Genomic DNA, 13,958 nt, shown 5'->3' on the forward strand with positions numbered 1-13,958 from the left:
ATATATTAAATGTATACCTGCACGAAGAAATTAATTCACTGGATTGATTTACGAAAGGAGCAGAGGATGTTAGCTCAGCAAAGTTTTTAATACCCAATTATTTGCAAGGGCAATAAAAAAACTTTGTTTTGCACATGGTTGGGTGATTGACATGAACATAGTTTTCCATTGCTAAATAAATATTATCTACTTGTTTAGGCAATCACATTCAAATATCTTAACATATATCATTTCTAATGTAGGTAGTATAAAAAAGATAAAATAAACAAAAAATGTTAAATGTACCAGCTTTTATTTTTTTGTACAAAATAATATATTGTTGCTTTAGGAAATAAAGTCTTCTAGTTAAAAAAACACTATAGAAACATAATGAATGTACATTCATTCTACACAGTTCTGAGAAAATCTATGTATTTGCTAAGATAAGGCAACTTGTTTTTTTAGAACAAAAGCAACACTAGTGATGTTCTTGGTTCAATCTAGAGTAAAGTCCAGAGAAATTCATTGTATCTTTGCGTGGGTAATAAGATGCATCCCTTAACATTCCAGGGAATGCATAATCCATGCCGGGGCGAAAAGGAAAAGATGGAACAAAGCTGTAAGGGGATATAAACCCAGGAAGTCCTCTGTTAGTTGTGGAATAAGTAAAGTGTAATGGATTTAGGCCAAGTCTAGAATGAAAGATATTTGTATCACTTCCAGCAGCCGATGGATTAGGATACAAAGGGGAAAACGCTGACTTAGAGCCAAAAGCACCAAAACCTAAGCCAGTAATATTGATTGTTGTGTCCTTTGTAAAGGTGTTGACATCTGATCCTGATGGAGTTTCATTTTCCTTCACAACTTGTTCCTTTCCATTTAAAACCATCTCTATGGCTTGAACAACATCTCCTTTGCAGAAGTGCAGGATGCTTTCTAATATGCTGTGTTTATGGTTTGGAAAAACTTTGCTAAGAATCTCCAGGGGATCTCTGTGCTTCATAGACACAACAGGGATGCTAATATTAGAGGCACAATGGTCTTTGGTCCACTCATTTTCATTACCTGATTCTTGATCAGAAGAAGACAGAGATCTTGGACTGTCAGCACATTCAGATCTTCCCTCAGAAAAAGGAGATTGAATGGAATTTTCTTTATTTGGAGTCTCCATATCTGAAGACTTCAACATTTGGCATGCATTCACTTGTTCTGCTAGAGATGTTTGTGACAAACTTTGAGAAAGCATGGATGAGCTTAATAATCTTCCATATAGGTGGTCATGTTTTTCTTTCGATTCACCCGATCCTAGATAAAAATAAATGAAAAATATGTTTATTGTTTAATGATGAGAGCTCCATATACACAAATTAATGAATGCTAAACCAGGTAATACACTTAAACATAATAATTGAGTTTTAGAGAAATATCGGTGGGTAAACCAACTCACCTTATGAAAACGAACACAAGGGAGTGCCAGCTAAGTGCATCACCAAGGGGTTTATTATGAAGAAAAAGTCAAATACAAACTCACAGAAATATAATATCAAAGAGCTTATCTGCAGCCATGTCACCATGGATGGAAGCCGTCCTCCGGAAGAGTGGCTTGTAACAGTAAACAGGGTGTTGTCAGTGAGGAAACCAAGTCCAATGTTCCAGGAAGTGAGGAGAGCCACTGTGGATTGTAGAGCAAGATGTGATGTCATGCCTGGACTCGGGCAGGTTGGTTGCTATGATAAATCATTTCAGAGCTCCTTTTGGCTCCACAGTGGTGTTATGTGCAGGAGATGTGATTTTGTGTTTGTCTTTTCCTTTTCTCTCTCTCCGCATCTGAAACGAGTAACCATAGCAACCAGACATCACACCCTGCCCTGCAATCCACAGTGGCTCTCCTCACTTCCTGGAACATTGGACTTGGATTCCTCACTGGCAACCCGCTGCTTGCATCCAATGTGAAATGGCTGCAGATACGCTCTTTGAGTTTATATTCCTGTACGTTTGCTGTTTAATTGTAATAAACCCCTTGATGCAGCACTTAGCTGGCGCACCCGTGTTCCTTTTTTAATTTCAGTGATTCATTGCTGTCTCAGGTGGACCTGCCTACTGAAATGGAACACCCTTCCTATGGGGTCTAAGTGAAATTCTTATGAACAACTTATGCTATACAAGTGTATCTTCACATTAATATAGTGGGGTAGAGGCTTACTTATGTGGATGGTGTATAAGCATCTGTTGGCGCCACAATTTAATTTGTTGTTTAACCAATTCAATACCGGGCATTTTTACCCCCTTCCTGCCCAGGCCATTTTTCAGGTTTCAGCGCTCTCACACTTTGAATGACAATTGCACGGTCATGCAACACTGTACCCAAACTAAAATTTTATCATTTTTTTTCACACAACTACAGCTTTGTTTTAGTGGTATTTAATCACCACTGGGGTTTTTATTTTTTGCTAAATTAACCAAAAAAGACAGAAAATTTGGAAAAAAAACCCACGTTTATTTGTTTCTGTTATAAAAGTTTGCAAGTAAATAATTGTTCTTCATACATTGAGGCCAAGATGTATTCTACTACATTTCTTTGGTGAAAATAACCCAAATAAGTGTTTATTATTAGTCTGTAGGAAAGTTATAGAGTTCAGAAACTATGGTATACATCTGAAAATTGATCAAACCTGAAGTACTGACACTCAATCTAATTTCTTGAGCCCCAAAAATGTCAGAACAGTACAGATATCCCCCAAATGACCCCTTTTTGTAAAGTAGACAGTCCAATGTATTTCATAAGAGACATAGTGAGTTTTTGAAGTTGTAATTTTTTTGTCATAATATTTCGGAAAATGAAGAAATTCAAAACATTTTTATCACATGCTGTCACCAGTGCAGTACAACGTCATCATATAACTGGTGTGGTGGTGATCAGGGACACTGACTGGTGACAGTACAAAAAAAAAATTGATAATTTTGTTTAAAAATTTTTTACATTTTTTATTATTTTTTTTATTTTTTATTACATTTTATTTCTCTTTTTTTAAGATTTCTTTTTCATATTACACTATGACCAAAGTAGTATAATGTTACCATAGTAACATTGTACTACTTTGGGGAAATAATCAGTATTTTTTTTTACACAATTTGATTGCTTATAGTAAAGAATTTCTTTGCTATAACCAAGCATTGAACTGAATGAAATTGATTCATTCAGCTTTTTTTGTTGTGATTAGCTGTGATTGGCCATGCCTAATCACATGACACAGATGGGCTGTGACTGGCCCAGCCTGTGAATGTGATCACTGTGACCATTCACAGCTAGACACACTTGTATACAATGGATGGCATGAATGAAGCCATCCATTGTATACAACTGTCATGTGACCTGCTGTGATTGGTCACAACAGGTCACATGGTACTAGCAGCGGGGTCGGTACAAAGATCTGTCATCGGCCGTGTCCGAGGTACACAGCCGTTCTCGCCACAGCGAGGCCCTGCGGGCACGCATAGGGTGCGATCCGGGAAGGACGTCATATGACGCCCTACCGAAAGGACGAAAGGTTCGCCCGACCATAATTTTACTATAGGCCGGGCGGGAAGTAGTTAAACAAACTCACTATTACTCACAAACTAGTTACACTGACCTGCTGAAGCTATTACAAAGAAGTGTTACATAGATTTACATTACTTTTTCCACAACAAGAAATGTGAAATTCTTGCTCCTGCATCAGAGAATTTATGGCAATATGGTGGATAAGTACTAAGCATATGACTATTGCGGTACTGGTGTCCTATACTCAATTGTAGGCATTCCTGATGATCTTTCGCATTGAGTTTGTATGTATAGGTTTTATCCCACAACTCAAAACATACTAGCTGATTTGTTTATCTCTATTCACATTAGCACTGGTGTGTGAATCCTATCCTATGATGGAAATACTATTTTTGTGGACTTATCTTTTAACATACAGTATGGCAATTCTAAAATGTACTGTACATGCAAAAGCAAAATTTACCTCTTGGAGCCGGCGCATCCCAGCCCTTTAAGAGTTTCAGAAGTTGGGAGACGGGGTGGGGTTTTAGGGTCATGTGACCACCGTGATTCGCCGTCACAGCGGTCGCATGATCGGAAAAGGTCCCAATCGAAAGGGGACATCGGGACCTTTCCGGGATTTGCGGACATATGTGCAGGACGCGTGCTCTCAGCACATATGTATTTTGTAATTGCACGCAAATATGTGGCCGCTCGGCATCAAGGCCCAGACGCCGAGAGGCCGCATATTTGCGTGTGATCGGCATAAAGGGGTTAAATTAAAGAAAAAGACATTGCTGTCTAACTGCAATTTAAAAAAAGTCTGTACCCCTAACCCCATCTAAATTGTAAAACAGAAAGGGCAGATATAGCAGACTTCTAAAGGCCATGCAGTGCTGAGGGCTTAAGCTCTGTGCTATTTTTCTTGCAGGTTTTGTGCTAAAAATAGAGCCTAAGGAGCCACACCCCTTCTTTCTAACCGAGCAGAGACAGAAATATCAAAAAACATAACCTGACCTGACTTAAATGTTTCTAAGGTAGTAACAGTGCTGAGGTGCAGACACAGCAAGCACTCACATTAATCTTCAAATAAATCCCTTTTTCCCTGTGGAGCCCATTGAATAGTAGCCCCAAGCCTTACATGGGACCTTTGGAAACCATGCTCAACATTATTCTTTCCTGTCGCTGGTTAATCATTGATTGGAGTTTGGCCAATTCAGCAGGAAACAATATGACTGCCTCCACTTGACAGAAGTTGACTGTTTGATTAACTTCTGTCGAAGTAACATACTGGAAAATGATTGTCCATCAGATGTTGCAACCAATCAGTGCATTCTATCATCAGTGTATTCTGACAGCATTGGGTTCTGTTGTGCGAATACAACGTCCTGGTGGTGGAATCCCCCTCTCATTTTGTTTGTGTGGATGGAGAAACACTGGCTGAATGAAAAAAGCTAACATCTATGGCCAGCTCAGGTCCTTCTATCTGTAATTTGCCAAACTATTGTTTCATTAGAATTAACAAACTTCTTACCCACATGGAAGAAAGATATATTTTAAATACATTTAACAAATATTCATCCCAAATATATTGACATATATTTGAATTACTACAATTTTGGCCGTATGCAATATAGTTAAAAAAAATATATATATATATATATATATATATATATATATATATATACTGTATGTTGAAATGCATTTATACATTAAAAGATATATGAAAAATATTTTTAAAAATACATTTTCAAATATATGTCTTTGAAAATACATTTAATCTACATTTTTGGAGGACTGCATTTACAAATATATGTACAAATATATGTTAAAATGACTTTTTTTATATGCTAAAAAAAAATCTGAAGAATATATTTAAAAAAAATATATTTTTAAATATATGCCTTTAGAAAATATATTCAAATTTACATTTTTTAAAATACATGTTAAAATATATTAGCGTAGGCCAATATATTGTAAATATATGTTACATATATAATTTTTTTGCTAAATAATTTCTAAATATATTGGAAACAGGGGTGGACTGACAACTCATGGGGCCCCCGGGCAGTTGGGGATCATGGGGCACCTGTGTCCTTGCCCAAACTCAAAAAAGCCTATGAAAAAGGTACCAGGGGCATCTCATGGGGCCCCCTACTGACCCCGGGCCCTTAGGCAGTGCCCGAGTTTCCAAATGATCAGTCCGCCCCTGATTGGAAATATATTTCTCTTCCATGTGGGTAACTTCTGAAGAATTTAAAAAAAATACCAAACCATTATATCATCCTAGTTAAAACAAAATGCAGCTATCTCAAGAATGAACTCAGTGTTAAACTGATCATGAAAGATGGGGGAGTGGTACAAATTGAGCAATGATTATTATGAACATATAATTCAATTAAATTAAGAAACAATGTGCTAGAGTATTTAAACACTATCTTTGGCAGACCAGTTATATCAGAACTCTGAATTGTTTGCATCAAAGCTGTGTACATTTTTTTTATTTGGTTATACAGGATTGCTGTACCCTGAAAGTGCACTTAAAGCTGATCTCCAGCTTTTAGTGAAGTTTAAATAATGTGTTTACACCAAGTTGGTCCAAATGAACTATTACCTTCACTAACATATGTAGCAGCTGTGTGCACTGAATGAACTGTATGTAGTCTCAGATACATACAGTATACAGCGCTGTGTTCCAGCAGTGGATGTAAACTTCCCATCCGCCTCCACTCCGAAACAAAATCAGCTCAGACTGGGCACTGCTCAGCCATTCCAAAGGAGTTTCCAAAAGGAGTCTGAGATCATGACGTTGTCTCAACTTCTCAATCTCAGCCAATCAGAGAAAGCTTTGCATTCATTCATAGAATACAAAGCTCCCTTTGTGAGTGCCACTCAGCCCAACTTGATTTTATTTTGGGAGCAGGACGAGAAGTTCCCATCCCATCCACAGAAGATTTTTTTGTAATGGACATTATTACTTTATACTACTTTTTTAATATAGTGATACTGTTAATAAAACTGAAGCAATCACAGGCTCAGTGGCGTCCCGAGGCACCAACCCTAGGGATGCCCCTGCACAGGCTCACTACTGTATATTATTATATAGTGATCAATGATCTCTAAACAAGCTTTACATTTGTATCCACTGCATCAAGATGGAATGGAAGACAAACAGTAGAAGCACAATTGTGTGTGCCCATCCCATAACTTGTATTGCCTTTCTAGGGATTCTTCATACTAACTGTAGGACCACATCTACTCTCTGACAACGATGTCTACATATAAATTCATCTATTGCTTGGCTTAGTTTTGATCAATATTATTGGATGAGCATTCTGCAAAAATGAAAGGCGTCAAAAAATGAGGTTTTACCCCTGATTATACATTAACATTCAGTGATAATATTTGTGAAAAATTTGAGCAATGTTTATTTACTGTTTATTTATAGAGTTTGGGGTTGATTTACTAATGGCAAATGTAGTGTGCACTGCAAGCGCACCTGCTCCAGAGCTTAGTAAATGAGGTAAATCTTCACTTAGAATACCCAATTACATGCAAGAAAAAAAAACTGCATTTTTGCTTGCACGTGATTGGATGATAGAAATCAGCAGAGTTTCCCTTCATTTCAGAGCTTCTCCTGAAATCTAGAGCAACTGCACTTGCAGTGCACTTGCCTTTAGTAAATCAACCCCATTGTAAACTTTAGGTATAAAATACCATTATTGTATTTATATTTTCAAAATATTAGAAAAAATGAAATAAAATTTTTTAAAATACCTCTTTGGCTTACATTTGGATTCTTGTGTGACACACATTTTTTCTGATTCTGATATGTCTGTTTTAACCTTCAGTATGGAATATTTTACTAATATGTAACAGTTTCTCTAATATTTCCACTATTGGTTAGTTTAAAAATAGTCTTTTGGAAAATGTATAAGAACAATAGTATTTATTAATATGATAGTAAGTATTGCTATTATATATTTTACCAGTTAGCAAGTAATTGGAAAAAATATTAAAGGTAAATCATCATCAAAGGAGTACATAGATATTCAACAGTTCAATATTTAGAAAAAACATAATACAACATTTTTGCTAGACACACACATGTTAAATCATGATCTGCAATGTCCAGACCCAGAGCAAGGTACAAACTGTTCTGATTTAATGCAATTTTCTGGCAAAATGTTGGGGAAATAAATAAAAGGTCATTAAACCTCTGCTTACCCAGTAACCAGGGGTGTATTTACCACAAGGCAAACAAGGCATTTGCCTAGGGTGGCATTTTTCAGGGGGGGCAGCAGCATTTTTCAGGGGGGCAGCGCCCCCCCCAAAAGAAGGAAAGGAAGAAGGGACACAGGCAGCATGGAGACTAGGTGGGATCTGAGAGAGGCTGTGGGCTGCTTGATGGTGTATGCAGAGCCTGACTCTTGTTCCTGGGGATGTCCAGAGCTGTAAAGGTGAGTGTCTTATCTATTGCTGGGGTGGGGGGAGGTTGCCAGTGTATGCCAGTGTATGGGGGGCAGTGGTAGTGGAAGGCTCTCTTGGGTAGGGGTGGGGCTGGGGTGTTGTTGGCTAACGTCAGGCTTTCTTCGTGGGGGAGGGGGGTGTTGGTCAGTGTCAGGTCTCCCCGTGGGGAGGGGAGCCAATTTTTGTGTTGCCACCACTGCCAGTAACAGCAACATACATTTAAAAATAAAGATGCCTAATGCTATGTTTCAGTTTGAAACACTTCATCATGCATATAATTAGGAGACTTGTATGTGTGTTTGAATAAAAACTAAAAATAATATTTTTTTAAAGCCAGTACATTAGAGAAAACCCATCGTGAGAGAAATATGTAGGCTTACACTTAAGAATACTAGTTGCCTGGCTGTCTCCGATTTCACTGGCCTGGAATAAGGATTCATATTTCAATGATCAAGTAAAGTCAGAAACTCTTAACAACACTTGCATTCCAGGACAGTGGTTTAAAAAGTGCCAAAGCCACTGGAACAGCATGACAACCAGGCAAGAGGTCAATAGATGCAGCCTCTATATTCTCTCACTGCAGGTTTCCCATAGGGAGATTGTGTGTCTGTACTCTTCTTTTTTTTGCTGAGTTTAAAGATGGGAGTCATTCACTAAAACATTCAGAATACCTGGCACTCTGCATACATGAAAAAAATAGATCATATAATTGCTCTGTGTTTGTCTTGGCACTCCCTTCACATACAGTATATATATATATATATATATATATATATAATTTTTTCCCTTATATATATATACATACATTTACATAGTTACATATGTAAATATATATACAGTATAATTTTAGTAAATCTCGATTTCTAACAATTATATAGTTTATTGCCCATGACAAAACCACTGGACATGCACTGATTTTCTATTTAAACATCAAGTAACATTTTAGTTCAGTTTGTGTATTGTATTATAATAGAAACTTTGTACTGTGATTCTAAATAATTATGTGTAGTGTACACATAAACAGCAGTGTGAAAGAGTCTGCCATCCTCAATGCAGCAGTTACTGTTTGCCAGAGTGCCCTTTAAATGAAAGGTCCTTGATTGCTGATTACTTGGCAGTGGCATAGATTATTTAAAGGGTAAAGGGATTTCTGCAATGTTTCAGCCAGCTTTGTAACACTGTGATCTTGTCACCAGGGGTGGACTGACAACTCATGGGCCCCGGTTAATAGGGGATCATGGGGCCCCAGTGTCCTTGCCCAAACTCAAAAAAGCCTATGAAAAAGGTACCAGGGGCATCTCATGGGGCCCCCTACTGACCCCAGGCCCTCGGGCAGTGCCCGAGTTTCCAAATGGTCAGTCCGCCCCTGAGTGCAATGCAATCTGGGTGCTGTGCATTTTGTAAAGTAGTGCATCCAATACTTTTGCTGCGTTCAGTCCGCCCCTGCTTGTCACATATAATCCATATTTGCTATAAGGCCTTCTATACCACAACAGGTTTTGACGTCCATAACTGCAAGAATGTATCCATGCTTTTGTGAATTTATGTGTATTTTTTTATGTACCATTGCCATTACACAATGTGAAGCATCTAGTAAAAAGATTTTTCCTGATGCATATGCATTAAAATAAACAGAAATGCAAATTCTACTTGAAATTCAAACTATACAGGAAAACAAGCAAGTGTGAATAATCCCATAGTAGCTTTTTAATGCCTGTGCAGATGTGTTTTCGAACTGAAATAAAAATAATAGTATGCATATCATTAACACATTAACATTCTAATTCCTTCATTTATTCTGTTTTAATATTGTTCCTATTTATAACAAAAGCTCTACGGTTCTCCTTACCGGATGTTCTGCAGAAATGATTTCTACAAGTCAGGAGAAGTCTGAACCCCTCTGCAACTTTCTTTTAGTTTAAAAGTGTAATAAATATTATGAGGTTTATTTACTAAAGCTGGTTCACTCAGAATCATGTGCACAGAAATCAATCAGCTTCCAGGTTTTACCCCTGGTTCACATATCTGCGTTCCTGCGGGCCGTGTTTTGCGCAGGCACAAGAGCCTATTAATTTGAATGGTCTCCCGTGCCCCGGGACACCCGCCCGCGGGTCCGCATTCTTTTGTGTGGATGGTGCAGCTGCACAGATTTTTGTGCGGATCCGCAGTGGCACCACCCGCACATATGTGAACCTAGCCTTATTGCCAAAGCTTAATTGAACAAGCTGAGGTTAGAAGCTGATTGGCTACCATGCACAGGTGCACAAGATTCTGAGTGAACCAGCTTTAGTAAATACATTTCTCTGTTTTAAATAGAATTATTTAGGTTCATATGCATTTGTATTAAGGTTGCCATTTCTTTTTTTAGCTTAGTAATTGAAGTCACAGATTATCTACATTTATTTAGAGCCTTACTTACAACAGTCAATTTATATAGAATTGTGTAGTATTAATAATAAAATATAGTCCTAATAGGTGGTTGCATCATATGCTAATTATTGTTGTAGCAATTTATATGGTAAATGTCATTGCTGTAAATTTAATTGCTTTTTTAAAAAGTGTTTACTATTTACCATTTCCAGACTTTTTACAATCAGAAGTAGGAAAAAATAACTATTTTTGTTTTTGCAATTCAAATTAAAGAACAAGAATGTGGCTCAAAGAACATTTGAAATTATTATCATTTGTTTGGTGGGAACTTTGCTAAGGGGCAAAAATCTTCCACTAGACTAAAGCAAGTGCTTTGCATCTCTTATTTATGCATGTCTTATTTATTGCTGTAAGGTTGATGTGATTTTCTAGGTGACATTTATTACTTGTATACATTTCTAAACATGTTTAAAACACCTACACCTTGAAAAGTGCACACATTGATTGCCAAAATGTATTGCCCCTAGTAACTCCTATTTTCTCAATACTGCCACTAGACTACAGCAAGTACTGCAAATATCTTATTGATTGAAAGAGAAATAGAAAAATGTGTTGACCACACTGTGATTTTGGGGCAAAATTTGTAACATGTAGATGTGTATAAACTTGTTTAAAACACTCACCTTGAATTGCAAACACATTATTTACTGGTATGATATATTTGCTTTGGTAACCCTCCAAAGTGTGTGTAAAATTCTAATTATAAATTTGTTAAAATGTATAAAACAAATAGAATTGTCAAAGAATAGTGATAATTAACATACTTCAAAAATCAACAACTTTATAATTAGGTATAAACTGTTATACAAATGTACAGCTGTATTATTATTGTGTAAAACTGTTTAAATTTTTTTATCCTTTGCCATTTAAAATAAAAAAGGAAAATAAAAAAGTATATCTGGTACAACTGGAATGTATTTGGTAATGTCACAAAACTATTTTTCCTTACAGGGACTAACTTTTTCTAACAAATACGATCTTCAAATTGCTATAAAGTAGATACCTTCACAATGATGCATAGTAATACATATAATAATCAATATAAATAATAATGATTATACTATACAAATGAGTGAAATTCTGAGAAGCTGATTTACTATAAATTTGTCAGTTTATTGAATGTGTTCTGTGTTATGCGTGCTATGAAATATTCAGCATGGTATTAAGACATCTGAACAAAAAAAAACTTGACTGTCGGGTTTAAGACAATATAGACTTGTTGAATTGTTGAACAGAGATAAAATAGTGCAATGTAAGTGTAACAGAGATAAAATAATGTAACATTTGGTTTACTATGAGAGGTTCACAAATTTTGGATATATCTATGTAAGGTATATTAGATTTTAATACATAGTATTACGCAGGGGCGGACTGACCATTTGGAAACTCGGGCACTGCCCGAGGGCCCGGGGTCAGTAGGGGGCCCCATGAGATGCCCCTGGTACCTTTTTCATAGGCTTTTTTGAATTTGGGCAAGGACACTGGGGCCCCATGATCCCCTATTCCCCGTGGGCCCCATGAGTTGTCAGTCCGCCCCTGGTATTAAGCTCTAACAAGCAGGTCCCTCTGTTTCCTCTTGTACCAAATTGTATTGTAACTGTAATGTCTGCCTTCATTTTGTAAAGTGCTGCGCAAACTGTTGGCGCTATATAAATCCTGTATTATAATAATAGTATTAGATTTTTTCATACACAACTTCTGTTCATATATATTTTGTTACTTGTCATGTTAATTAAAAATGGTGAATTTTAATTAATTAGCTTGCCTATCATTTTCTTGTTACATAACATAGAAAAATGTAAAGTGGTGAATTTCATAATTATGCCAAAGTTTAAATAATCTTGAACAGAATTTAATAACTTTATAATATAGTAAATATTATCAAATTTAATTTTCATTCTAAAGCCATTTATTATATATTAATATAATTTATGTTTACAAATAATACGTCAATTATATAATTTTTTTTTCTCTGCTGGACCAGAAATTTAAAGTGAATATACACTCAGCGATATTCTCTAGATCAAAAATAAAGTTTTTTTTTTGTTGTTGTTGCAAATATATATTTTGCTTACCTTTATTCTCCAGCTGACTGGGAACTTGTGCTACTGGTGCTTTGTGTCCTATGGTTTCTCCTCCATTTGTTCCTGGTCCTGAGTACATGAAATGTTGCACACCTCGGGCTTCACATTCTTCTTGGGCTTGTTGTCTTCTGAGGGCCACCTGTGCAGCCATGACTCGTTGGCGTTCTGCAATCAAGGTGCATTTGGCACATGCACAATCCCTCCAGCGGCAAAAACGTTTGTGCCCTTTAAGTGCTGATACCACTCCATGATTGCGGCACCGTGCGCATTTTGGTGTTCTTGGGTACATGACTGCTCCACCTGTTCCTCTGTCTAAAGTCATCCTGGGAGTACAGGCTGCTGCAGCAGCTGCAGCGGCAGCTCGCAGCAGGAGAGTTGGGGGTCTAAGGAATGAGGCAGGCATTGGTACTGATGGTGGCACTGGCATGGCTGATGAACATGAAAGAGGTGGAGGAGGCACTGGAGGAAGCAAAGCAGGAGGCAACAGGGATCTAGAGCTTAGGTTTCCTCCGGAGTTGTTGCAGTCCATTGCTGTTTGGCAATTGGAGTAAGATTTTAGCTCAGCCTTGGATGCCTCCCTGTGATAATCTGAGCTGTGCTATGTGTCAAACACTGTTAAACTGATATGTGTGACTGAAAAGCCTTCCCTCAGTCTCCTCCTTAGAAAAACAGATGTGCAGTGTGATTTCAGGTTTGTCAATAGGGGAGGGCATTAAAAAAACTTTAAATGGAGGCGTAGCTCAACATGTAAAGAGATTTCACAGGCAGAGACATTTCTTGCAGAGGGTTTGCTATTCATTACACGAAAATGATCACAAGAGATAAATAACACTGAAGAACAGAGACCCTAGTGAGAAGAGATATTGCATTTAGAATTTAACACTAATTTTAATTAATATTCCAAGACACTATGAGCATACAATTAACCAGCTTCATAATGCAAACATATTTAAAATGCAAAAACATAATAAAAAAAACAACAATGTATTTTTTATAAACAATAGATGACACAGTAAGTGCCCACAAATAAATTATTGTTTAACAAAACCACAGCATAGTCAACATCAAATATTTTTGGAGATCAAGAGTGTTTTAGTTATAGAATTAAAAAAAAGTTAAAGGTGATTATCAAAGTCTTAATGTTTCAAGATTTAGATTGTAAACTCGAAAGAGCAGGGCCCTCAATCCCCTCATGTTTTACATTGTATTGGTATTGTTCTGTCACATGTTCTGTCCTCCTTTGTAATGTACAGCGCTGAGCGAACTATTGGCGCTTTATAAATACTGTATAATAATAATAATAATTTTGATTTAAATAAAAAAAATAAAATGTGAGGTGCCATATGTATTAGGTAGTTGCTGACAGAGGAGTAAAACTGGAAAATATGACACCTATGCATGTAAATAAATCAATACATAAATGTATGTAAAAAATGAACATTTCTAAAAACTTTTATAAAGGTGTAGTTTTATAT

General features: G+C 36.8%; 1 protein-coding gene across 1 annotated transcript; it reads right to left on the minus strand.

Annotated features, from left to right (window-relative positions):
* Positions 1-270: 270 nt before the first annotated feature.
* On the minus strand, positions 271-13,098 carry DMRTA1 (DMRT like family A1). Its single transcript, XM_089682596.1, has 2 exons — positions 12,475-13,098; positions 271-1,284 (listed from the first exon to the last, which is right to left on the minus strand). The coding sequence occupies exons 1-2, from the start codon at positions 13,010-13,012 to the stop codon at positions 458-460; spliced, it is 1,365 nt and encodes a 454-aa protein (XP_089538722.1). The 5' UTR covers positions 13,013-13,098; the 3' UTR covers positions 271-457.
* Between the last annotated feature and the right edge of the window lie 860 nt (positions 13,099-13,958).

This window comes from Staurois parvus, unplaced genomic scaffold (assembly GCF_062004578.1).
Source record: "Staurois parvus isolate SC_StPar_1 unplaced genomic scaffold, SC_StPar_1.0 ptg000292l, whole genome shotgun sequence".
Classification (NCBI taxonomy): Eukaryota; Metazoa; Chordata; class Amphibia; order Anura; family Ranidae; genus Staurois; species Staurois parvus.

What these genes read in the sequence shown, in the direction of transcription:
- DMRTA1 (XM_089682596.1), bottom strand. Translation starts at nt 13,012, where the DNA reads ATGGACTGCAACAACTCCGGAGGAAACCTAAGCTCTAGATCCCTGTTG. An exon ending in CAGTCAGCTGGAGAATAAAG is followed by an intron (nt 1,285 to 12,474) that starts GTAAGCAAAATA and finishes ATTTTTATCTAG; the next exon opens with GATCGGGTGAATCGAAAGAA.